This window comes from Oncorhynchus mykiss, chromosome 12, assembly GCF_013265735.2.
Source record: "Oncorhynchus mykiss isolate Arlee chromosome 12, USDA_OmykA_1.1, whole genome shotgun sequence".
In the NCBI taxonomy this organism is placed as follows: Eukaryota; Metazoa; Chordata; class Actinopteri; order Salmoniformes; family Salmonidae; genus Oncorhynchus; species Oncorhynchus mykiss.
In genome coordinates, this window is record NC_048576.1 from 97,517,078 (window position 1) to 97,543,915 (window position 26,838).

A 26,838-nucleotide genomic window follows, 5' to 3' on the forward strand; every position below is an offset into this window, starting at 1 on the left:
AATAATATAATCACCTCACAAATTATTATGGCTCTTACACACCGTCAGAATCATGTTTCTCCTCCTCCCCTCCTCCTCCTCCTCCTCAGTACCGTCAGAATCATGTTTCTCCTGTCCCCCTCTTCTCCTCCTCAGTACCATCAGAATCATGTGTTCTTCCTCCTCCTCCTCAGTACCGTCAGTCAGATCATGTTTCTCCTGTCCTCTTTCTCCTCCTCAGTACCGTCAGAATCATGTTTCTCCTGTCCTCCTCTTCCTCCTCCTCCTCCTCCTCAGTACCGTCAGAATCATGTTTCTCCTGTCCTCCTCTTCCTCCTCCTCCTCCTCCTCAGTACCGTCAGAATCATGTTTCTCCTCCTCCTCCTCAGTACCATCAGAATCATGTTTCTCCTCCTCCTCCTCCTCCTCAGTACCATCAGAATCATGTTTCTCTCCTCCTCCTCCTCCTCCTCCTCCTCCTCAGTACCATCAGAATCATGTTTCTCTCCTCCTCAGTACATCAGAATCATGTTTCTCCTCCTCCTCCTCCTCCTCCTCCTCAGTACCATCAGAATCATGTTTCTCCTCTTCCTCCTCCTCCTCCTCCTCAGTACCATCAGAATCATGTTTCTCCCTCCTCCTCCTCCTCCTCAGTTCCATCAGAAATCATGTTTCTCCTCCTCCTCTTCCTCCTCCTCCTCAGTACCATCAGAATCATGTTTCTCCTGTCCTCTTCCTCCTCCTCAGTTTCATCAGAATCATGTTTCTCCTCCTCCTCCTCCTCCTCCTCAGTACCATCAGAATCATGTTTCTCCTCCTCCTCCTCAGTACCATCAGAATCATGTTTCTCCTCTTCCTCCTCCTCCTCCTCCTCCTCCTCAGTACCATCAGAATCATGTTTCTCCTCTTCCTCCTCCTCCTCCTCCTCGTACCATCAGAATCATGTTTTCCTCCTCCTCCTCAGTACCATCAGAATCATGTTTCTCCTCCTCCTCCTCAGTACCATCAGAATCATGTTTCTCCTCCTCTCCCTCAGTACCATCAGAATCATGTTGTCTCCTCTTCCTCCTCCTCCTCCTCCTCCTCCTCAGTACCATCAGAATCATGTTTCTCCTCCTCCTCCTCAGTACCATCAGAATCATGTTTCTCCTGTCCTCTTCCTCCTCCTCCTCATTACCATCAGAATCATGTTTTTCTCCTGTCCTCTTCTCCTCCCTCCTCAGTACCATCAGAATCATGTTTCTCCTGTCCTCTTCCTCCTCCTCCTCAGTACCATCAGAATCATGTTTCTCCTGTCCTCCTTCTTCCTCAGTACCATCAGAATCATGTTTCTCCTCCTCCTCCTCCTCAGTTCCATCATGTTTCTCCTGTCCTCTTCCTCCTCAGTACCATCAGAATCATGTTTCTCCTGTCCTCTTCTCCTCCTCCTCAGTTGATCTCCTATGTAATGATTTCATACTGTAATAAACACTGATTTTAAAGGTTGTAATCCTCCCCCTGTCTCCAGGTGAGGTAGCTATCCGTTGTGGTCTGGGGGAGAAGGAGGACCTGCTGGGGTGGTTTCACCAAGAAGGCCCTTCAGATCCATCTGGACAGGTGAAGGAGAGAGAGGGAGTTGTCAGACTCTCTTTCACTATGTCATAACTTTAAGACGACAATGTAAAGGTTAACTCGGTCCGTGTGTTTATTGTTAACCGTGTGTGTGTGTGTTTATTTTAACCGTGTGTGTGCGTGGTGTGTGTGTGTGTGTGGTGTGTGTGTGTGTGTGGTGCGTTGTGTGTGTGTGTGTGGTGTGTGTCTCAGCCTCCCGGAGGTACCAGTGTTAGTAAGACGTGCCGTGTGTGTCTGCCCAGCTTGATGACTCTCTGCTGTACGCGGTGAGAGACAGAGTGTCACGACACGGATCAGTCTCTTCACACCCTCCAGTCCAGATAGAGGAGCTCAGGAGAGACCTGGCAGTGTGTTAGTACGCTGGTGTAATGTGAGGACACACACACACACTCTACAGGTGTTTTCACACTGATATTAACTAACTACTACACTGTACTGTGGGGTTGTGTTTTTCATAACATCTCTGTCTGTGTCCCTCTGTGTGTCTCTCTGTCTCTGTGTCTCTCGTCTCTCTCTGTGTCTCTCTGTGTCTGTGTCTCTCTAGGTGGATGATGAGTTTGCGGTGCAGGACTACCGTCTGCAGTATCGTCGCTCAGTGTCTGGTCAGTACCCAGGTCAAAAATGATTTAATATCCCAGAACGTATTCATTTCTTTGTGATGGTATATCAATCGTATTTATTCAAAATTATTATAATAATCTAAGTCGGAATGTTTTAATAAAACATAACTTTTAAAAACGGATAAATACGTTTCTGAACAAAGGGACCGGCGACTGTCTCTCAGTGCAACAAAGGGACCAGCGACTGTCTCTCAGTGCACAAAGGGACCGGCGACTGTCTCTCAGTGCAACAAAGGACCGGCGACTGTCTCTCAGTGCAACAAAGGGACCGGCGACTGTCTCTCAGTGCAACAAAGGGACCGGCGACTGTCTCTCAGTGCAACAAAGGGACCGGCGACTGTCTCTCAGTGCAACAAAGGGACCGGCGACTGTCTCTCAGTGCAACAAAGGGACCGCGACTGTCTCTCAGTGCAACAAAGGGACCGGCGACTGTGTCTCAGTGCAACAAAGGGACCGGCGACTGTCTCTTATGGCAACAAAGGGACCGGCGACTGTCTCTCAGTGCAACAAAGGGACCGGCGACTGTCTCTTAGTGTAACAAAGGGACCGGCGAACTGTCTCTCAGTGTAACAAAGGGACGGCGACTGTCTCTCAGTGCAACAAAGGGACCGGCGACTGTGTCTCAGTGCAACAAAGGGACCGGCGACTGTCTCTTATGGCAACAAAGGGACCGGCGACTGTCCTCTCAGTGCAACAAAGGGACCGGCGACTGTCTCTTATGGCAACAAAGGACCGGCGACTGTCTCTCAGTGCAACAAAGGGGCCGGCAACTGTCTCTCAGTGCAACAAAGGGACCGCCGACTGTCTCTCAGTGCAACAAAGGGACCGGCGACTGTCTCTTATGGCAACAAAGGGACCGGCGACTGTCTCTCAGTGCAACAAAGGGACCGGCGACTGTCTCTTATGGCAACAAAGGGACCGGCGACTGTCTCTCAGTGCAACAAAGGGACCGGCGACTGTCTCTCAGTGCAACAAAGGGACCCGGCGACTGTCTCTCAGTGCAACAAAGGGACCGGCGACTGTCTCTCAGTGCAACAAAGGGACCGGCGACTGTCTCTCAGTGCAACAAAGGGACCGGCGACTGTCTCTCAGTGCAACAAAGGGACCGGCGACTGTCTCTCAGTGCAACAAAGGGACAGGCGACTGTCTCTCAGTGCAACAAAGGGACCGGCGACTGTCTCTCAGTGCAACAAAGGGACCGGCGACTGTCTCTCAGTGCAACAAAGGGACCGGCGACTGTCTCTTAGTGCAACAAAGGGACCGGCGACTGTCTCTCAGTGCAACAAAGGGACCGGCGACTGTCTCTCAGTGCAACAAAGGGACCAGTCCTGATCCCATGAATCTGTTTGGGCCTGTGGATATGTTGTCCTAACCACAGAATTACATATTAGTACTACTTTATTAATAGAGCTTAATAATATGAAATATATTATTAAATATAATTGTATGAATGGTACATTATAATATGAATATTACATTTTAATTGAATAGTACTTTATAATATGAACAGTACTTATCATATGAATAGTACTTTATATGAATAGTACTTTATAATATGAATAGCACTTTATCATATGAATAGTACTTTATCATATGAATAGTATGTTCTAATTGAATAGTACTTTATCATATGAATAGTACTTTATCATATGAATAGTATGTTCTAATTGAATAGTACTTTATCATATGAATAGTTCTTTATCATATGAATAGTACTTTATCATATGAATAGTACTTTATCATATGAATAGTACTTTATAATATGACTAGTACTTTATAATATGACTAGTACTTCTAATATGTATAGTATTAATGTTACTTTACAGTATGAATAGTACTTTATATGAATAGTACTTTATAATATGAATAGTACTTTATATGAATAGTACTTTATAATATGACTAGTACGTTCTACTAGAATAGTGCTTTGTTAATGGTAGTTGATGGTCCTAACCTTGGTATCTTCCCTTCAGGTCAGTACGAGGACACCTACATCGGGCCGGAGCAGGAGTTCCTGGGTCCTACACCTGGACCCCCACACTGATCATTTGTTCAGGGTGTGTGCCCGGGGGGAGGGACGTACCGAGTGGAGCCCCTGGAGCGTCCCACAGACAGGATACACCACGCTGGCACCCCATGGTAAACACACACACACACCACAGGGTAAACACACACACTATAGGGTAAACACTCACACACTATAGGGTAAACACACACGACATGGTAAACACACACACACACCACGGGGTAAACACACACCACAGGGTAAACTCACACACACACACCACAGGGTAAACAGAGACACACACACCCCAGGGTAAATTCACCCCCCCCCGGGGGTAAACACACCCCCCCCCCCGGGTAAACTCACACACCCCAGGGGTAAACTCACACACCCAGGGTAAACACATACACCCCAGGGTAAACACATACACCCCAGGGTAAACACACACCCCAGGGTAAACACACACCCCAGGGTAAACAAACACCCCAGGGTAAACTCACACACCCCAGGGTAAACACAGACACACCTGGAGCAGATACAGGGTGATGCATTCAGCTCCAGGTTCTGCATGCTGACACAGTGTGGTCTACGAACCTCAAAGTACGTCTCTGATGGTATTTCTGTGTCTCTGATGGTATTTCTGTGTCTCAGATGGTATTTATGTGTCTCAGATGGTATTTCTGTGTCTCAGATGGTATTTTTGCATCTCAGATGGTATTTCTGTGTCTCTGATGGTATTTCTGTGCCTCTGATGGGTGTTTCTGTGTCTCTGATGGTGTTTCTGTGTCTCAGATGGTATTTCTGTGTCTCAGATGGTATTTCTGTGTCTCAGATGGTATTTCTGTGTCTCAGATGGTGTTTCTGTGTCTCAGATGGTATTTCTGTGTCTCAGATGGTATTTTTGCATCTCAGATGGTATTTCTGTGTCTCTGATGGTATTTCTGTGTCTCTGATGGTATTTCTGTGTCTCTGATGGTGTTTCTGTGTCTCTGATGGTGTTTCTGTGTCTCAGATGGTATTTCTGTGTCTCAGATGTATTTCTGTGTCTCAGATGGTATTTCTGTGTCTCAGATGGTATTTTTGCATCTCAGATGGTATTTTTGCATCTCAGATGGTATTTCTGTGTCTCTGATGGTATTTCTGTGTCTGATGGTATTTCTGTGTCTCTGATGGTGTTTCTGTGTCTCTGATGGTGTTTCTGTGTCTCAGATGGTGTTTCTGTGTCTCTGATGGTGTTTTCTGTGTCTCAGATGGTGTTTCTGTGTCTCTGATGGTGTGTGCTCGCGTAACCTGTAGACGTTTGTTGGTCTCGTGTATCGTGAGTCACTAGCTCTGGTCCAGGGCATCAGTGTGTTAGGCACATAATAGTCAGGGTACTAGTTCTGGTCCAGGGCATCAGTGTGTTAGGCACATAATAGTCAGGGTACTAGTTCTGGTCCAGGGCATCAGTGTGTTAGGCACATAATAGTCAGGGCACTAGCTCTGGTCCAGGGTGTAATGTTAACCGTTGTTGCTTGTGCAGCTAGCTAGTGCGCACACACTAGCTACTTAGTACACACTAGCTACTTAGTACACACTAGCTACTTAGTACACACTAGCTACTTAGTACACTAGCTACTTAGTACACTAGCTACTTAGTATACACTAGCTACTTAGTACACACTAGCTACTTAGTACACACTAGCTACCTAGCTTGTAATTTCACCTCCCGTGCTGTTGGTGTCAGTAAACATCCTGTCCTCATCTCGTGTCTCAGTGTCTGTGGCGTGAGAAGGTGTTTCTCCTGGAGCCAGACCTGTTGAAATGCAGTCGGGCCTCGACTGAAGATGTACTGTTTGTCATGGTTTCTGTCTTCTTCTCGGTGGTGTGTTTCTCTGACTGTGTGTGTGTGTTTCTTTCTCTGACCGTGTGTGTGTGTGTGTGTTTCTCTGACCGTGTGTGTGTGTGTGTGTGTTCCTCTGACCGTGTGTGTGTGTGTGTGTGTGTGTTTCTCTGACTGTGTGTGTGTTCCTCTGACCGTGTGTGTGTGTGTGTGTGTTCCTCTGACCGTGTGTGTGTGTGTGTGTGTGTGTTTCTCTGACTGTGTGTGTGTGTGTGTTCCAGAGTGGGTGTCCAGGCAGTGAGGGCTACATCCTCAGCAGTAGAAGGAACATCGCCATGCGGAGTGACCTCGTCCCCCTCTAAAGCTGGGGTTCTCTACTCCAACGCTCCAACCTACTTCTGTGGACAGACGCTCAACCTTCAAGTCAGTGCGCACACTCCCTCTCTCTCTGTCTCCCTCTCTCCATCACAATCTCCAGCGTAATGTTATGCTGTGATTAATGTGTGTATGGTGTGCTTGTGTAGGATCTCTGCCACGGGCCAGATGGACAAGCGGGACAGTATCGGGGTGTGTGTGGGTGGTGAGGGAGAGGCGGAGTCTCTGCAGAGGGACCAGGCTTGTCTGTATCTCCACCAACGGTACTGGTTGCTCACAGTCACTTTTTTCACTTTTTTATTTTGGTTAAAGCGTACAATTACAGAGTAGCAGCAGCGTTAAAAGGTAAAACGTCAAGATTTTTTTCTCACCTTCTCTTTATCCCTCTTCTCTTCTCTCCCCTTTTCTCTTTATCTCTCTTCTCTCTCTCCCCCTCCTCTCTCTCTCCCTCCCTCCCTCTTCTCTCTCTCTCCCTCCCTCTTCTCTCTCTCTCCCCCTCTTCTCCCCTCCAGGAGCAGTGTTTGTCAACGGTTAAAGAGATGACCAACCAGCTGCCTTCCATCACCCTTGGCTCTGCTGTGACCTTCGATATGGAAGTGGTCAACCTACTTCCTATTAGCAACAACAACAACCTTAGCGACGGAGGCAACTTCAAGCTGAGGGTTACGATTGGCTCAGGGAACCGGGAAGTGGGTGTTTGATTGGCTGCTGGACCAGGGGGTGGACTGCCTGTTCTTTGGCTGCTCCTTAGCCCACCCTGGTTGGAAGGTGCTGGTGTTCTGAGGCTGCTGATTGGACAGCAGCCCCATCAGTCAACACAAAGGGGCAAGCGTCCTGTCTGCTGGAGTTGTCCTGTCCCAAATCAACCCCTAGACCCAACCCCTTAGACCAGTGCTATTCAAACTTTTTAGCAGGGACCCTATTTTGTTGTGTGCAATTTCTCATGAACCCAACCCAAAAAAAACAGTACATTTTAGATTTTTACATCAACGAATAACCCTTAATTCATTACATTTACAAGAAACCAAAATAAATGTACTCAATTTTATTTTTCAAATACGTTTGTACATTGTCTCATACAATAATCTGTACTCGTACTATTTGTTTAGTGGGGGGGGGGTCGCGATCCTCGCCTTTGAATACCACTGCCTTCGACACTTAGCCTCTACCCCCTATAGCAACTGTTCAGTGTTGGGGTATTTCTAAATGTGAATTCAACTGTTGTTTACAGTAAATGTACCCCTCTTTAACCCACTGTGACTCATCTGGTCCTTTCACCCCGGGAAAGGTTCATCTGGCGCAGCGATCTGTGCTTCCTCCAGGTATGACTGGTGATGGCTGAGAGTTGTCTGCTCCGGTATCAGAAAATCTCAACTTTCTCCTCTTGGGCACCTGGATGGACAATGTACACAAAGCCCTTTCTGACCTGTCTGATAACATATCCTGCCATCTGATACAGACTGATGTACCAGAACTGACCAATCATTATTCCTTTTCAAGACACACTCAGGCTGTGCAGGAAATGGCACCCTATTCCCTACAGAGTGCTATGGACCTTGGTCAAAAGTAGTGGACTATATAGGGAATAGGGTGTCATTCCTGTGCCCTATTTCAGATGCACATTCTCTCCAAACGTCCTAAAATTGTGGTTTTTAAACTTTTGAATGTGAGAACAATAAGGAGGTGGTCTCGCTCAGAGAAGTGATCAGAGAGCGAGACGTTGCCTTTCATCAAACACTTGAGCTGCAAAGCATGCTGGTCTGGTTTACCACAGAATAAAACACCATCACTGTGAAAAACGACTCACTCCAGAGATCGTAACCTCTTCTTCGTCGGTCTCTCCTTTTAAAAACGTTTTTTTTTTTTGCTAACAGTATTCACAACCATGTAATGTAACTTCCCTTGTAGACATTGATGTACTTTCATGTGAATTTTTGGGGGAACTTGTTCTACTTGTGAGAGGTGAATTCATATTTTAAAAACGGCATCCCATTTCCTCTAGACCACTATAGGGACTAGGGGTCCGTTGTGGGTTGCTTCCTGCGGTTCTGCAGAGATGGTATGGTTGCTGTGGTTACAGAGCGCTCTTCAGCAGACTGACTGAGTTCGATGGTTCAAATTTAAAATGAACCTTTATTTAACTAGGCAAGTCAGGAAAGAACAAAATGTTATTTACAATGACTGCCTACCCTGCTCCCCTAACCCGGGCGATGCTAGGCCAAACCCTATGGGACTCCCGATCATGGCCGGTTGTGTGACAGCCTGGAAACGAACCAGGGTCTGTAGTGACGCCTTAGACCGCTGCGCCACTCGGGAGTGTGACAGTTTCACATTTAACAGGTTAACAGTGGTCATACATACTGTAAGACACTGCTAGATTATAGCTGCAGTGTTGCTTCACGTCCAAATCATCTGATATCAGTGAAAGGCTGCCAATGGCGGTAAGGTAGGAAATGGAACCAGGCCACCTGTTAAAGTGGGGTCATACTCAGCTGTCTGTCATCCACCACCGTCTTCATGCAAACATCCGTCTCAGATTCCTTTAACTGTGTGTTTATGTCCCAAATTGCACCCTATCCCCTAGCTAGTGCACTACTTTTGACCAGGATCCATAGGGCCGGTTAAAAGAAGTGCATCAGATAGGGTGCCATTTGGAGTGCTGACTGTGACTTGTAATCAGGGTTGGGGGCTCAGTTCCATTTCAATTCGGGGAGTTTAACTGAAATTCCGATTTGCGTTAAAGTGGAATGTGAGTCGACTTCCTAAAATGGCATTGACCCAGTCCTGCTTGTTATCAGGCTTGTTATTGACATCTGTGTGTGTTCCTTCCTTCAGTACAGAACGAATGCCCCAGAAACATCCAATAAATTGCTTAGTCATCTATTTTTGGTTTTGTTTTTTGTGTCTGAAATATGAAACAATCCAAAATTGGAGCTGCACCAAGAGATGGACAGAAGTCAGGATGTTGGGTCAGCCAGGCTAGCAGACCATTTCTACTAGCCAGGGCAACAACGGGGTCCAAAATGTTCCGGCCCGTGTCATGGTTGGAAATACAACGTCTGACGGGCTAGTTGGGCACATTCCTACTGGCCCAGTCTGAAAAGTTATGTTCTCGGGCTCGCTGAAGGTCTATCCCCTTTCCTAACATGTGAATGAGAGTTACAGTAACGTGACCAGTAGTGTTAGAACCGTATCCATGAGAACGTGACCAGTAGTGTTAGAACCGTATCCATGAGAACGTGACCAGTAGTGTTAGAACCGTATCCATGAGAACGTGACCAGTAGTGTTAGAACCGTATCCATGAGAACGTGACCAGTAGTGTTAGAACCGTATCCATGAGAACGTGACCAGTAGTGTTAGAACCGTATCCATGAGAACGTGACCAGTAGTGTTAGAACCGTATCCATGAGAACGTGACCAGTAGTGTTAGAACCGTATCCATGAGAACGTGACCAGTAGTGTTAGAACCGTATCCATGAGAACGTGACCAGTAGTGTTAGAACCGTATCCATGAGAACGTGACCAGTAGTGTTAGAACCGTATCCATGAGAACGTGACCAGTAGTGTTAGAACCGTATCCATGAGAACGTGACCAGTAGTGTTAGAACCGTATCCATGAGAACGTGACCAGTAGTGTTAGAACCGTATCCATGAGAACGTGACCAGTAGTGTTAGAACCGTATCCATTCAATTAAAACCATATGAGACGTTAATGGTAATAGTACAAAACATCTTTATTCTTTTAAATAGAAAACATTTTTTATGACTCCTTGATTACTAAATTCCAACGTCCAGCTGGTTTTAGGATGTTGGTGAACAAAAGTCCTGTTTTTCTTATCTGGGTTCGCTAGAGCAAAATGTTGCTCCTTTTTCCTGAAGTGACATATATATTATATACACAAACCTGGGTCATGTTCACTGAGGCGCACTGTAGCAAAACGTTTTGCAACAGAAGATAAGTGTCTTATTGGATTAGTACAGATAGTACCTCCAACTCCCTCGTTTTGAGTGCTTTCTAACGTTTTGTGCCAAATGAACATGACCCTAGTCAACATACTGCACACAGCTACAGAACTTAGGAACAGCTTCCTTTGTTTGGGTCCTGATTGATTGCAATTCGAGTTCACACCTGAAAAGATCCACCCCATCACTGGAGAAGCAATGACACCCTGTTTCCTATATCTGAAATGACACCCTATTTCCTATATAGTGCACTCCTGTTGACCAGGGCCCATACCAGTGGAGGCTGCTGAGGGGAGGACGGCTCATAATGGCATCAATCACGTTAGATACCATTACGCTCCAGCCATTACCACGAGCCCGTCCTCCCCAATTAAAAGCTGCCACCAACCTCCTGTGGTCCATGCTACTTTTGACCAGGGCCCGTCCTCCCCAATTAAAGGTGCCACCAACCTCCTGTGGTCTATGCTACTTTTGACCAGGGCCCGTCCTCCCCAATTAAAAGGTGCCACCAACCTCCTGTGGTCTATGCTACTTTTGACCAGGGCCCGTCCTCCCCAATTAAAAAGGTGCCACCAACCTCCTGTGGTCCATGCTACTTTTGACCAGGGCTCTATGGTACACTATATATATCGGAAATAAGATGCTAATTGGGACAGTTTCACAGGTGAGGGAAAACAGTAGAAAATCTCCAGCAGATCCAACTCCCTTTGGCCAGGAAACCCAACAACATTTAACTCTCCACTGTAATGTTGATGTCCAGCAGATCCAACTCCCTTTGGCCAGGAAACCCAACAACATTTAACTCTCCACTGTAATGTTGATGTCCAGCAGATCCAACTCCCTTTGGCCAGGAAACCCAACAACATTTAACTCTCCACTGTAATGTTGATGTCCAGCAGATCCAACTCCCTTTGGCCAGGAAACCCAACAACATTTAACTCTCCACTGTAATGTTGATGTCCAGCAGATCCAACTCCCTTTGGCCAGGAAACCCAACAACATTTAACTCTCCACTGTAATGTTGATGTCCAGCAGATCCAACTCCCTTTGGCCAGGAAACCCAACAACATTTAACTCTCCACTGTAATGTTGATGTCCAGCAGATCCAACTCCCTTTGGCCAGGAAACTCAACAACATTTAACTCTCCACTGTAATGTTGATGTCCAGCAGATCAACATGTCACCTTTCTGAAGACGTCAACACTGACCGTGCCCAAATTACTCCAACATAGTAAGAGTACGTCCCAAATGGCACCTTATTCACTATAAGTAGTGCACTACCCTGTGGACCCTGGTCAAAAGTAGTATACCAGATAGGGAACCATTCGGGACACTGGTCAAAAGCAGTGAGTGGATGCGGGTGCTGCACGGTTTCAGCTTGATGATGAATGTGGTCATGCAGTGTAACTGAACCTTGACCTAATGACCTGACAACCTCAAAAAGGTTACAGATGACTGAGATCTGTGCTCGCTGAGGGCTTGAATCATCTGTCTAGTAGCACCATTGGATCCTGACTGACTTGAGTGCTAACCAGACCTGAGTTTAAATACTCTGTGCTCACTGAGGGCCTGAATCATCTGTCTAGTGGCACCATTGGATCCTGTGACTGACTTGAGTGCTAACCAGAACGGAGTTCAAATACTTGATCAGTGCTTGATTGAGCTTGCCTGGCTTAAATGGACCTAAAAGACTAGTCCCAAAACTGCAACTCCCCTCCCATCTAGCACTCCAGGCAGGCTAGAGCAAACGTTAAAGACTCCAAATAGTATTTAAACAGAGGTCTGACAGCAATACACATTTAGTTTAGGATGGGGGGGGAGGGCAAAGTGATGTTTCTACCCTGAGCCAGACACCTTCTAGTCCAACACTGTTTCCAAGAGCTGGACTTCAGTCCCTCAAGTTTAGTCTCAAAATGGCCCCCATAGTAATAAACATAACAATAAAATGCTCAAATTCAGAATGCATCATCATACAACCAACCATTCCCCTTGTAAAGAAACAACAATACAATACAGCAGAGTCTGTCCGTCATCAGGGTTGTATTCATTAGTGCACACTGTAGCAAAAACGTCTAGCAAACGAAAACATTTATATTGTTCAGGTAGTCCATCCCAAGTGAAGACGACCCAAGTCTTTTCGGTTCGTCTCTATATATATATATATTTTTTTTAAATGAGTTTGTCCCAAAGCAAATATCCCAAATGACACCCTATTTCCTGTCTAGTGCACAGACACCCAAGTCTGTCTCAAACAGGCACCTGAGACAAGACAGGGGCTAAAGTAGGTTGGACAAGTGAGGATGGACACAGTACTGATGAACCAGTGAGGATGGACACACTACTGATGGTATCCTATTCCATATATCAGCGGTTCCCAAACTGTGGGGCGCGGCCCCCTAGGGGGAACTCAGTCCAGCTTTCAACTGACTCTTGAAAGTTGTAATAGTAGAACACACAAGGCGACGTGTGGAAACAGGTTATTGCATCATCAGTTCCTCTTCGTCATGTCAGTCATTACATTACTTAGATATAACTTGTCAGAAATGTCCAGCCCACGTCAGCTAACGGTTGTTTTTTTTAGCCCATAGACATTCATTTTTTTGTCACTCAAATATCACAAGAAAACACATTAGACATGACAAAATGTATAGAATTGCAAGGAAATAAGCTTTAAAATCTGCAACATTTTAGGGGTGTGAACCGTTTGGGTCATGAACAGTGCTTGTGCCCATAGAAATGGATGTTCCCCAATGCTGGAAGAGGGACCTGAGTGAAACAGTTTGGGAACCACTGATCTATATATATAGGGACCCTATGGGCCTCGGCCTAGAGTACTAAAGCCTTGTAACAGCCAAAACGGACCAGAGGGCAGGAGCCCACCTCCTGCTCCTGTAGTGAGGCAGCTTGATGTACAAGTACACCTCCTGGACAGAATGCTAGTCTATAGCAGACAGCTTGATGTACAAGTACACCTCCTGGACAGAATGCTAGTCTATAGCAGACAGCTTGATGTACAAGTACATCCCCTGGACAGAATGCTAGTCTATAGCAGACAGCTTGATGTACAAGTACCACTCCTGGACAGAATGCTAGTCTATAGCAGACAGCTTGATGAACAAGTACACCTCCTGGACAGAATGAATGTCTATAGCAGACAGCTTGATGTACAAGTACATCCCCTGGACAGAATGCTAGTCTATAGCAGACAGCTTGATGTACAAGTACACCTCCTGGACAGAATGCTAGTCTATAACAGACAGCTTGATGTTAAACTACATCCCCTAGTCTATAGCAGACAGCTTGATGTACAAGTACACCTCCTGGACAGAATGCTAGTCTATAGCAGACAGCTTGATGTACAAGTACATCCCCTGGACAGAATGCTAGTCTATAGCAGACAGCTTGATGTACAAGTACACCTCCTGGACAGAATGCTAATCTATAGCAGACAGCTTGATGTACAAGTACATCCCCTAGTCTATAGCAGACAGCTTGATGTACAAGTACACCCCCTGGACAGAATGCTAGTCTATAACAGACAGCTTGATGTACAAGTACACCCTCTGGACAGAATGCTAGTCTATAGCAGACAGCTTGATGTACAAGTACACCTCCTGGACAGAATACTAGTCTACAACAGACAGCTTGATGTACAAGTACACCCCCTGGACAGAATGCTAGTCTATAGCAGACAGCTTGATGTACAAGTACATCCCCTGGACAGAATGCTAATCTATAGCAGACAGCTTGATGTACAAGTGCACCCCCTAGTCTATAGCAGGGCCTGGTAAAAAAAGTAGTGCACACTAGTATAAAGGAATATGGTGCCAGTTGGGACTAAGTTATTGCTAAAGTGATGCGTTTACAGACCTCATGGTCACTGTAACATCAGTCTAATGACATCAAAGCAAGACTGAATAACCAGACCAAGGTTTCCCTACTATAACCAGTGGGACTCTGTGTGTGTGTGTGTGTGTGTGTGTGTGTGTGTGTGTGTGTGTGTGTGTGTGTGTGTGTGTGTCCAAATTGACTTAAATGATTCTGGCCCACCACCTCTATACGGTAAACCCAACACCCAGTGCTTGTTTGGAATGCTGTCGTCATGAGTCTCTCTTATTATTCCCTCCAATCACCACCAACACACCCTCCACTCAGCCAATCACCGGGCATCATTTTAGATACTCATCACTCCTCCAGGAGAGGGCCGGAGGGTACCTCACAACTTATGCCTCTTGCTCGGCCTGGACGTTTCCACAGCAACAGAACTACCAGCTTCATCGCCATCGCCGATGACGATTCCATTCGTGCGGCCATTACCATGGTTACTCTTACCATCCGTGTGGTCGTCATTACATGTGGCATAGTCGGGTTGCAGCTCAGACGGAGACTCCAGCGCTGTCACCCAATACTCTCCTCCATCCCCCTCTCCATCTTCCTGCCGCTGGGTCTGCTGGATGTGTCGGAGGCGTGTCATGGCCTGGTTGATGGTTGTCGTGGTAACCAGTTTAAAGTCATGCATGCTGACCAGGTGTAACAGGAAGTTCCTACAGAGGTTCTTCCTGGCAATGTATGCTCCGCAACCTTCCACAAACGCCAGACAGGCTCCGTTCATCTGGTTATCTGCTATGTAGCTGAGGGGCAGAGAGAGAGTGGGGGGAGAGAGAGAGGGGAGCGAGAGAGAGGGGAGAGAGAGAGAGAGGGGAGAGAGAGAGAGGGGAGGGGAGAGAGAGAGAGAAGGGGGAAGAGAGAGAGAAGGGGGAGAGAGAGAGAGAAGGGGGAAGAGAGAGGAGAAGGGGGAAGAGAGAGGGGAAGAGAGAGGGGAGGGGAGAGAGAGAGAGGGGAGGGGAGAGAAGGGGGAAGAGAGAGAGAGAAGGGGGAAGAGAGAGAGTGGAGGGGAGAGAGAGAGAGAAGGGGGAAGAGAGAGGGGAGGGGAGAGAGAGAGGGGAGAGAGAGAGGGGAGGGGAGAGAGAGAAGGGGGAAGAGAGAGAGAAGGGGGAAGAGAGAGAGGGGAGGGGAGAGAGAGAGAAGGGGGAAGAGAGAGGGGAGGGGAGAGAGAGAGAGAGAGGGGAGGGGAGAGAGAGAGAGAGAGGGGGGAAGAGAGAGAGAGGGGGGAAGGGAAGAGAGAGAGAAGGGGGGAAGAGAGAGAGAAGGGGGAAGAGAGAGAGAAGGGGGAAGAGAGAGAGAAGGGGGAAGAGAGAGAGAAGGGGGAAGAGAGAGAGGGGGGAAGAGAGAGAGAAGGGGGAAGAGGGAGGGGAGAGGGAGAGAGAGGGGAGGGGAGAGAGAGAGAGAGGGGAGAGAGAGAGAGAGAGAGAGAGGGGGGAAGAGAGAGAGAGAGGGGGGAAGAGAGAGAGAGGGGGGAAGAGAGAGAGAGAAGGGGGAAGAGAGAGGGGAGGGGAGAGAGAGAGAAGGGGGAAGAGAGAGGGGAGGGGAGAGAGAGAGAGAGGGGAGGGGAGAGAGAGAGAGAGGGGAGGGGAGAGAGAGAGAAGGGGGAAGAGAGAGAGAGAAGGGGGAAGAGAGAGAGGGGAGGGGAGAGAGAGAGAGAAGGGGGAAGAGAGAGAGAGGAGGGGGATTAGAGTAGGGACGTCAAACGTTCAGCCTGCGCCACAGACACTATGGAGCCTCTAGTCGAGAGCGCCTGGTTAATACGAATTCATTTGGGGGCAGCAGGTAGCCTAGTGGTTAGAGCGTTGGACTAGTAACCGAAAGGTTGCTAGATTGAATCCCCGAGCTGACAAGGAAAGAACCTGTCGTTCTGCCCCTGAACAAGGCAGTTAACCCACTGTTCCTTGGCTGTCATTGAAAATAATAATTTGTTCTTAACTGACTTCCCAAGTTAAATAAAAAATACAAATAATACAGAGATTCTGTTGAGGTAGAGAGCATTTTTAAACTCTAAATGAGAGAGAAATAGATGTCATTAAGCAGGTTTCCATCCTTCTCTCTCTCTTGTCTCTCTCTCGCTCTTGTCGCATGGAGTCATGCGACAAGTCATATGATTCACAGTTTAAGCTACAGATTTAAATAAGTGATGAACTTCACAGGGAGGTGAAAGTGCACGGTGATGAACTTGATGCTCCTTCGCAATAAATATCCAGGGTCATTTGACCCCCCGTCCCCCCCAAAATAAATCTAGCCCTTATCTATAATAATCTCATCATGTCGGCTAACCCCACACTGTATGTGCCAGCTGTTGGCTCAAGTGCACAGGCCAAGACCACAGCAACGTCTAGAGAACGGCACACAGCAACGTCTAGAGAACGGCACACAGCAACGTCTAGAGAACGGCACACAGCAACGTCTAGAGAACGGCACACAGCAACGTCTAGAGAACGGCACACAGCAACGTCTAGAGAACGGCACACAGCAACGTCTAGAGAACGCCACACAGCAACGTCTAGAGAACGCCACACAGCAACGTCTAGAGAACGCCACACAGCAACGTCTAGAGAACGCCACACAGCAACGTCTAGAGAACGCCACACAGCAACGTCTAGAGAACGGCACACAGCAACGTCTAGAGAACGGCACACAGCAACGTCTAGAGAACGGCACACAGCAACGTCTAGAGAACGGCACACAGCAACGTCTAGAGAACGGCACACAGCAACGTCTAGAGAACGCCACACAGCAACGTCTAGAGAACGCCACACAGCAACGTCTAGAGAACGCCACACAGCAACGTCTAGAGAACGCCACACAGCAACGTCTAGAGAACGCCACACAGCAACGTCTAGAGAACGCCACACAGCAACGTCTAGAGAACGCCACACAGCAACGTCTAGAGAACGGCACACAGCAACGTCTAGAGAACGGCACACAGCAACGTCTAGAGAACGGCACACAGCAACGTCTAGAGAACGGCACACAGCAACGTCTAGAGAACGGCACACAGCAACGTCTAGAGAACGGCACACAGCAACGTCTAGAGAACGGCACACAGCAACGTCTAGAGAACGGCACACAGCAACGTCTAGAGAACGGCACACAGCAACGTCTAGAGAACGGCACACAGCAACGTCTAGAGAACGCCACACAGCAACGTCTAGAGAACGCCACACAGCAACGTCTAGAGAACGGCACACAGCAACGTCTAGAGAACGGCACACAGCAACGTCTAGAGAACGCCACACAGCAACGTCTAGAGAACGGCACACAGCAACGTCTAGAGAACGGCACACAGCAACGTCTAGAGAACGGCACACAGCAACGTCTAGAGAACGCCACACAGCAACGTCTAGAGAACGGCACACAGCAACGTCTAGAGAACGGCACACAGCAACGTCTAGAGAACGGCACACAGCAACGTCTAGAGAACGGCACACAGCAACGTCTAGAGAACGGCACACAGCAACGTCTAGAGAACGCCACACAGCAACGTCTAGAGAACGCCACACAGCAACGTCTAGAGAACGGCACACAGCAACGTCTAGAGAACGGCACACAGCAACGTCTAGAGAACGCCACACAGCAACGTCTAGAGAACGCCACACAGCAACGTCTAGAGAACGCCACACAGCAACGTCTAGAGAACGACACACAGCAACGTCTAGAGAATGCCACACAGCAACGTCTAGAGAACGCCACACAGCAACGTCTAGAGAACGACACACAGCAACGTCTAGAGAACGACACACAGCAACGTCTAGAGAACGACACACAGCAACGTCTAGAGAACGCCACACAGCAACGTCTAGAGAACGCCACACAGCAACATCTGATGATGCTTTAAACAGAGGCTGTATAACGAGGCCAGGGCTTTAACGTGGGGTACGTACCCATACTTCATAACGTGAAGGTTCCATAGCTTCATCACCTCCTTCTCCCCATCGTTCACGTCTGTAAACTCCTGGATTTGCTGTAGACAGAACAACAGTCAGAGTGGATCCAGAGTCAAGTTGGAGACTCCAAACCCAATGTCAGTGTGGCTCTGTTGTAATGGTAGACCTGGGTTTGTATGGGCCTAATACCTACAGTCTGTACTGGTGCAGAGTAGACCTGGGTTTGTATGGGCCTAATACCTACAGTCTGTACTGGTGCAGAGTAGACCTGGGTTTGTATGGGCCTAAAACCTACAGTCTGTACTGGTGCAGAGTAGACCTGGGTTTGTATGGGCCTAATACCTACAGTCTGTACTGGTGCAGAGTAGACCTGGGTTTGTATGGGCCTAATACCTACAGTCTGTACTGGTGCAGAGTAGACCTGGGTTTGTATGGGCCTAATACCTACAGTCTGTACTGGTGCAGAGTAGACCTGAGTTTGTATGGGCCTAATACCTACAGTCTGTACTGGTGCAGAGTAGACCTGGGTTTGTATGGGCCTAATACCTACAGTCTGTACTGGTGCAGAGTAGACCTGGGTTTGTATGGGCCTAATACCTACAGTCTGTACTGGTGCAGAGTAGACCTGGGTTTGTATGGGCCTAATACCTACAGTCTGTACTGGTGCAGAGTAGACCTGGGTTTGTATGGGCCTAATACCTACAGTCTGTACTGGTGCAGAGTAGACCTGGGTTTGTATGGGCCTAATACCTACAGTCTGTACTGGTGCAGAGTAGACCTGGGTTTGTATGGGCCTAATACCTACAGTCTGTACTGGTGCAGAGTAGACCTGGGTTTGTATGGGCCTAATACCTACAGTCTGTACTGGTGCAGAGTAGACCTGGGTTTGTATGGGCCTAATACCTACAGTCTGTACTGGTGCAGAGTAGACCTGGGTTTGTATGGGCCTAATACCTACAGTCTGTACTGGTGCAGAGTAGACCTGGGTTTGTATGGGCCTAATACCTACAGTCTGTACTGGTGCAGAGTAGACCTGGGTTTGTATGGGCCTAATACCTACAGTCTGTACTGGTGCAGAGTAGACCTGGGTTTATATGGGCCTTATACCTACAGTCTGTACTGGTGCAGAGTAGACCTGGGTTTGTATGGGCCTAATACCTACAGTCTGTACTGGTGCAGAGTAGACCTGGGTTTGTATGGGCCTAATACCTACAGTCTGTACTGGTGCAGAGTAGACCTGGGTTTGTATGGGCCTAATACCTACAGTCTGTACTGGTGCAGAGTAGACCTGGGTTTGTATGGGCCTAATACCTACAGTCTGTACTGGTGCAGAGTAGACCTGGGTTTGTATGGGCCTAATACCTACAGTCTGTAATGTGGTAGCTACCTGCTCAGTGTATCTCACCATGTGTGGTAGCTACCTGCTCAGTGTCTCTCACCATGTGTGGTAGCTACCCGCTCAGTGTGTGTTTGCATCTCTCACCATGATGGTCCTCTCTCGGAGCCAGAAGGGGTCCGTCTCATCCTCACTGTCGTGATCTACCTCCTGGGGTGTTTTGGGGGTACAGCTGTCTGAGCGGAAGTAGAGGCGGTTGTGACCAGGGATGATTCTCTGCTGGTCTCCCTCTCCTCCATCAGCCTCCAGGAACTCACACAGACTGGGGGGGAGGAGACGCTTTGGTCTAAGGGGAGGAGAGGGAGGGGTTAGTAAGTGACTGTCAATTGTACCTGAATACATACATGCTTTAGCCAACAGGAAGAGAGGAGATGGGTAGGGGGAGAATGAATATATATAAATATGAGTGAGAGGAGAGAGAAGAGAGGAGAGAGAGGTAAAGATCCTACAGGAAGGAGAACAGAAGAGAGGGAAAGAGAGAGAGGTAAAGATCCTATAGGAAGGAGAACAGAAGAGAGGTAAAGAGAGAGAGGTAAAGATCCTACAGGAAGGAGAACAGAAGAGAGGGAAAGAGAGAGAGGTAAAGATCCTACAGGAAGGAGAACAGAAGAGAGGTAAAGATCCTACAGGAAGGAGAACAGAAGAGAGGTAAAGAGAGGGGTAAAGATCCTACTGGAAGGAGAACAGAAGGGAGGGAAAGAGAGAGAGGTAAAGATCCTATAGGAAGGAGAACAGAAGAGAGGGAAAGAGAGAGAGGTAAAGATCCTACAGGAAGGAGAACAGAAGAGAGGGAAAGAGAGAGAGGTAAAGATCCTATAGGAAGGAGAACAGAAGAGAGGGAAAGAGAGAGAGGTAAAGATCCTACAGGAAGGAGAACAGAAGAGAGGTAAAGAGAGAGAGGTAAAGATCCTACAGGAAGGAGAACAGAAGAGAGGTAAAGAGAGAGAGGTAAAGATCCTACAGGAAGGAGAACAGAAGAGAGGTAAAGAGAGAGAGGTAAAGATCCTACAGGAAGGAGAACAGAAGAGAGGTAATGAGAGAGGTAAAGATCCTACTGGAAGGAGAACAGAAGAGAGGTAATGAGAGAGGTAAATATCCTACTGGAAGGAGAACAGAAGAGAGGTAAAGAGAGAGAGGTAAAGATCCTACAGGAAGGAGAACAGAAGAGAGGTAAAGAGAGAGAGGTAAAGATCCTACAGGAAGGAGAACAGAAGAGAGGTAATGAGAGAGGTAAAGATCCTACTGGAAGGAGAACAGAAGAGAGGGAAAGAGAGAGGTAAAGATCCTACTGGAAGGAGAACAGAAGAGAGGGAAAGAGAGAGGTAAAGATCCTACAGGAAAGAGAACAGAAGAGAGGGAAAGAGAGAGGTAAAGATGGATGTTCAAAGCAGCACTTATTTCTCAATGGCAGAAACACATATAGTAGTAACTTAGAGCACCCCAAGAAAACATTCCCAAATTACAAACTCTAAAATCAATTGTTATAATATGTTGTTCTAAAAGTTGGGTTTGAGGTTCTCTCCAAATCAGTTCTAACTTTGGAAAAAATCCTACAACGTCCCGTGGTCAGCTTTTTTAAAGATTGTGAGAATGATGCGGAAGAATTGGTCCCACACTGCTAACCTTATGCCTAACCTTGACCTTAAATGAAGACCAAAAAGCACATTTTCAGGAATTTATAGGATAAAGACAATTTTGACTTTGTGTCTGTGGTACACTATATACACAAAAGTATGTGGACACCCATTCAAATGAGTGGATTGGTCTATTTCAGCCACACCGGTTGCTGACAGGTGTATAAAAATCAAGCAAACAGCCATGCAATCTCCATAGACAAACACTGGCAGTAGAATGGCCTTACTGAAGAGCTCAGTGACATTAAAAGTGGTACTGTCCTAGGAGGCCACCTTTCCAACAAGTCGGTTCGTCAAATTTGTGCCCTGGTCAACTGTTAGTACTGTTATTGTGAAGTGGAAATGTCTAGTAGCAACAACGGCTCAGCCGCGAAGTGGTAGGCAAAACGAGCTCACAGAAAGAGACCGGCGAGTGCTGAAACGTGTACTGCCTGCAGATGAAGGTGTGTGTGTCTGTCTGTCTGCGTTACCTGCAGATAAAGGTGTGTGTGTGGGTGTGTGTGTGATCCAGACGTGTGTACCCAGTTACCTGCAGACGAGGATGTGCGTGACGGGGGATCTCTTGACGGGTCCGTTCCTGCTGAAGGCGAAGCCGGGCTGACTGTGAATATCCCGAGGATTCCCAGCGTGCACCCCGTCGTAACGCTCATTAATAGACACGTCTATCCTCGCTCCTTTAGGGTGGGGCTGGTGAGGTCATAGAACATGTCAATCACAACGGACCTGTATAGTTTAAAAACCAGCCCTTATTCAGCCCCCAATATGTACAGCTCCTGACAGTACAACCCCCCCGGTCTCTCTCACCTCCTAGGCTGTTTACACAGCCAGCCCAATTATTGGCAAAATATCAGAATTGGGCTGCCTGTCTAAATGCAGTCATAGTTGAAGATTAATCTGCTGTGGGCCAGTTTGAGGAGACTGTAGTCCTCTACAGTTCAGAGTGCACCAGACACACACACACACACCCTGTCTCTGGGTCTCTCTCTCTCTCTCTCGCTTCCCCTCGTTCTCACCACGTAGTTGAAGATGAATCTGCTGTGGGCCAGTTTGAGGTGTTTGAGGAGACTGTAGAGTCTCCTACAGTTCAGAGTGCACCAGGGACAGTGGAGGTCATCTCTAGCCTCGGTCTGCTGCTGTGTGTTGTGGTTATACAGGAACTAGAGAGAGAAGGAGAGAGAGGGAGGGAGAGAGAGAAGGAGAGAGAGAGAGGGAGGGAGGGAGGGAGAGAGGGAGAGAGAGAGGGAGGGAGAGAGAGGGAGAGGGAGAGGGAGAGAGAGAGGGGGAGGGAGAGAGAGAGGGAGAGAGAGAGGGAGGGAGAGAGAGGGGGGAGGGGGGGGGGGAAAGAGGGGTGAGGGAGGGAGGGAGGGAGAGAGGGGTGAGGGAGGGAGAGAGGGGTGAGGGAGGGATGGAGGGAGGGGTGAGGGAGGGAGGGAGGGAGTGTGAGAAGGATATAGACTATGTAATTCTACACAAAAGGTCAGCCAGTCTGACCATAGAGTATGAGTCAGTAGAAACTATGAAACTCCCCATCATAGACAGCCAAGTCTGAAATACATTGTACCAAATGGGACCCTATTGCCTATATAGTGAACCATGGGCCCTGGTCAAATGAAGGGCACTATATAGGGAACAGGATGCAGACGTGCTTTAAAGGACCAGGTCTCTAATACCATCCACCTCCAGTCAGACCTGTTATAAAGGACCAGGTCTCTCATACCATCCACCCCCCCAGTCAGACCTGTTATAAAGGACCAGGTCTGTAATAACCCCCAGTCAGACCTGTTATAAAGGACCAGGTCTCTAATAACCCCCAGTCAGACCTGTTATAAAGGACCAGGTCTCTAATACCATCCACCCCCCAGTCAGACCTGTTATAAAGGACCAGGTCTCTCATACCATCCACCTCCAGTCAGACCTGCTATAAAGGACCAGGTCTCTAATAACCCCCAGTCAGACCTGTTATAAAGGACCAGGTCTCTAATACCATCCACCCCCCAGTCAGACCTGTTATAAAGGACCAGGTCTCTAATACCATCCACCCCCCAGTCAGACCTGTTATAAAGGACCAGGTCTCTCATACCATCCACCCCCCCAGTCAGACCTGTTATAAAGGACCAGGTCTCTAATAACCCCCAGTCAGACCTGTTATAAAGGACCAGGTCTCTCATACCATCCACCCCCCAGTCAGACCTGTTATAAAGGACCAGGTCTCTCATACCATCCACCCCCCAGTCAGACCTGTTATAAAGGACCAGGTCTCTAATAACCCCCAGTCAGACCTGTTATAAAGGACCAGGTCTCTCATACCATCCACCCCCCAGTCAGACCTGTTATAAAGGACCAGGTCTCTAATAACCCCCAGTCAGACCTGTTATAAAGGACCAGGTCTCTAATAACCCCCAGTCAGACCTGTTATAAAGGACCAGGTCTCTAATAACCCCCAGTCAGACCTGTTATAAAGGACCAGGTCTCTCATACCATCCACCCCCCAGTCAGACCTGTTATAAAGGACCAGGTCTCTCATACCATCCACCCCCCAGTCAGACCTGTTATAAAGGACCAGGTCTCTCATACCATCCACCCCCCAGTCAGACCTGTTATAAAGGACCAGGTCTCTAATAACCCCCAGTCAGACCTGTTATAAAGGACTAGGTCTCTCATACCATCCACCCCCCAGTCAGACCTGTTATAAAGGACCAGGTCTCTCATACCATCCACCTCCAGTCAGACCTGTTATAAAGGACCAGGTCTCTCATACCATCCACCCCCCAGTCAGACCTGTTATAAAGGACCAGGTCTCTCATACCATCCACCCCCCAGTCAGACCTGTTATAAAGGACCAGGTCTCTCATACCATCCACCCCCCAGTCAGACCTGTTATAAAGGACCAGGTCTCTAATAACCCCCAGTCAGACCTGTTATAAAGGACCAGGTCTCTCATACCATCCACCTCCAGTCAGACACATAACAAGAGAACAAAAGACAAGCACAACACAACTGTGATTCAGACATGGATTGCACAATGCAATCTGCTCTAAAGTCAAGAATACAAGTGGTGTTTCTCCCTCTCACCTGGTAGAATATGCGTAGATTGTCACTTGGTTCCTCAAGTGTGTGTTCTTGTTTCATCTGAAACTCTGAACTGCTGAAGGAGTCTTTCACAGCTACAGAGAGAGGGAAGAAACGTGTTCCACGTTTAAAGGGATTCTTTAAGGTGTGCCACGTTTAAAGGGATTCTTTAACGTGTTCCATGTTTAAAGGGATTCTTTAAGGTGTTCCATGTTTAAAGGGATTCTTTAAGGTGTTCCAGGTTTAAAGGGATTCTTTAACGTGTTCCAGGTTTAAAGGGATTCTTTAACGTGTTCCATGTTTAAAGGGATTCTTTAAGGTGTTCCATGTTTAAAGGGATTCTTTAAGGTGTTCCATGTTTAAAGGGATTCTTTAAGGTGTTCCATGTTTAAAGAGATTCTTTAACGTGTTCCATGTTTAAAGGGATTCTTTAAGGTGTTCCATGTTTAAAGGGATTCTTTAAGGTGTTCCATGTTTAAAGGGATTCTTTAAGGTGTTCCACGTTTAAAGGGATTCTTTAAGGTGTTCCACGTTTAAAGGGATTCTTTAACGTGTTCCAGGTTTAAAGGGATTCTTTAACGTGTTCCAGGTTTAAAGGGATTCTTTAACGTGTTCCACGTTTAAAGGGATTCTTTAAGGTGTACCATGTTTAAAGGGATTCTTTAACGTGTTCCATGTTTAAAGGGATTCTTTAAGGTGTTCCATGTTTAAAGGGATTCTTTAAGGTGTTCCACGTTTAAAGGGATTCTTTAAGGTGTTCCACGTTTAAAGGGATTCTTTAATGTGTTCCACGTTTAAAGGGATACTTCAGGATTTTGGTAATGAGGCCCTTTATCGACTTCCCCAGAAATCAGATCAACTCGTGGATACTACTTTTATTTCTCGGTGTCCAGTATGAAGGATGTTGCTAACTATCACTGGCGCAATTGCTAACTAATGTTCGCTAGCAGATACCACAGACTTCCAGTCATTGTGCTAACGCTAGTTAGCATTGGCTCACAAAACTACCTCTTAACTTCCTTTATAACGGACGCAAAGACATAAAAATGATATTCATTTAAACATGGTATATGTTAAAGTATCCCTTTAAATTGACACCATTTGGTGAGCTTCTACAAATTACAACAGTCCGTCTGTGTGCGAGTGCGTCGTCCGGCCCGTGTCTCACCTACGGTCTGAGTGGGTCTGAGGGAGCAGGGCTTAGGGTCAGAGGTCAGGCTGCTAGCGTCAGCGTTCCGCGTGGCGAGGGGTTTGGCCACAGGGGCCGTCGACCTATCACTGGGCTCGCCTGTCCAACGCAGTGTGAACTGGAGAGTAGGACCCTTGGAGAACGTCTCAAACGGAGGGAGGAGCTACAGAAAGTGGGGGAGGGAGAGAGAGAGAGAGAGAGAGAGAGAGAGGGAGAGAGAGAGAGACAAAGACATGAGTAAAGGGAAGTGCTGACCTCTTCCTGTCTGTTCAGAGAGGAAGACCAGGGGCCTGGGAAGAGGAATTACACACTAGTGATGCACCCTATACAAAACTTCTGTACTTTTTTTATACAATAATTTTATTTTCGGTACTTCTGCCAAATGTGTCTCACGGATCAAATTTGTTTATCAACGCAGTCGATGTCCCCCACGGAGTGCACCGTGCCTGTCGCCACTTAGCCTGTACTTGAAGTCTAGGCTGCATCATGTTAACTCCCCACTTAGCCTGTACTGGGAGTCTGGACTGTATCATGTTAGCTCTCCACTTAGCCTGGACTGTATCATGTTAGCTCCCCACTTAGCCTCCACTGGGAGTCTGGACTGTATCATGTTAGCTCCCCACTTAGCCTGTACTGGGAGTCTGGACTGTATCATGTTAGCTCTCCACTCAGCCTGTACTGGGAGTCTGGACTGTATCATGTTAGCTACCCACTTATTCTGTACTGGGAGATTGGACTGTATCATGTTAGCTCTCCACTCAGCCTGTACTGTATAATGTTAGCTCCCCACTTAGCCTGTACTGTATCATGTTAGCTCCCCACTTAGCCTCCACTGGGAGTCTGGACGGTATCATGTTAGCTCCCCACTTAGTCTGGACTGTATCATGTTAGCTCCCCACTTAGCCTGTACTGGGAGTCTGGACTGTATCATGTTAGCTCCCCACTTAGCCTGTACTGAGAGTCTGGACTGTATCATGTTAGCTCCCGACTTAGCCTCAACTGAGAGTCTGGACTGTATCATGTTAGCTCCCCACTTAGTCTGGACTGTATCATGTTAGCTCCCCACTTAGCCTCCACTGGGAGTCTGGACTGTATCATGTTAGCTCCCCACTTAGCCTCCACTGGGAGTCTGGACTGTATCATGTTAGCTCCCCACTTAGCCTCAACTGAGAGTCTGGACTGTATCATGTTAGCTCCCCACTTAGTCTGGACTGTATCATGTTAGCTCCCCACTTAGCCTCCACTGGGAGTCTGGACTGTATCATGTTAGCTCCCCACTTAGCCTCCACTGGGAGTCTGGACGGTATCATGTTAGCTCTCCACTTAGTCTGGACTGTATCATGTTAGCTCCCCACTTAGCCTGTACTGTATCATGTTAGCTCCCCACTTAGCCTGT

The 26,838-nt window shown here is 47.6% G+C and overlaps 2 protein-coding genes across 2 annotated transcripts in view; one reads left to right on the top strand and one right to left on the bottom strand.

The window, feature by feature from the left end:
- Positions 1–1,262: 1,262 nt before the first annotated feature.
- Positions 1,263–9,295, top strand: LOC110539053 (cytokine receptor-like factor 3). The gene is given in 18 exon segments (XM_036939563.1): positions 1,263–1,290; positions 1,487–1,533; positions 1,535–1,575; positions 1,783–1,807; positions 1,809–1,917; positions 1,920–1,960; positions 2,135–2,192; positions 4,184–4,227; positions 4,229–4,349; positions 6,319–6,323; positions 6,325–6,384; positions 6,386–6,451; positions 6,453–6,460; positions 6,562–6,655; positions 6,657–6,675; positions 6,925–6,944; positions 6,946–7,104; positions 7,106–9,295. Coding segments are annotated over 18 exon segments (1,035 nt in total). The 3' UTR covers positions 7,196–9,295.
- Positions 9,296–11,060: 1,765 nt separating this feature from the next.
- LOC110538805 (polycomb protein suz12-A) overlaps positions 11,061–26,838 on the bottom strand; it is a 38,316-nt gene continuing 22,538 nt past the window's right edge. Inside the window, exons 10-16 of the mRNA XM_036939408.1 lie at positions 25,422–25,605; positions 24,257–24,348; positions 22,198–22,341; positions 21,714–21,871; positions 19,638–19,836; positions 18,152–18,231; positions 11,061–15,007 (exon numbers count right to left, since the gene is read on the bottom strand). Of these exons, the coding sequence (XP_036795303.1) occupies positions 14,593–15,007; positions 18,152–18,231; positions 19,638–19,836; positions 21,714–21,871; positions 22,198–22,341; positions 24,257–24,348; positions 25,422–25,605 (1,272 nt within the window). The 3' untranslated portion in view covers positions 11,061–14,592. The remainder of the gene's footprint in view (positions 15,008–18,151; positions 18,232–19,637; positions 19,837–21,713; positions 21,872–22,197; positions 22,342–24,256; positions 24,349–25,421; positions 25,606–26,838) is intronic.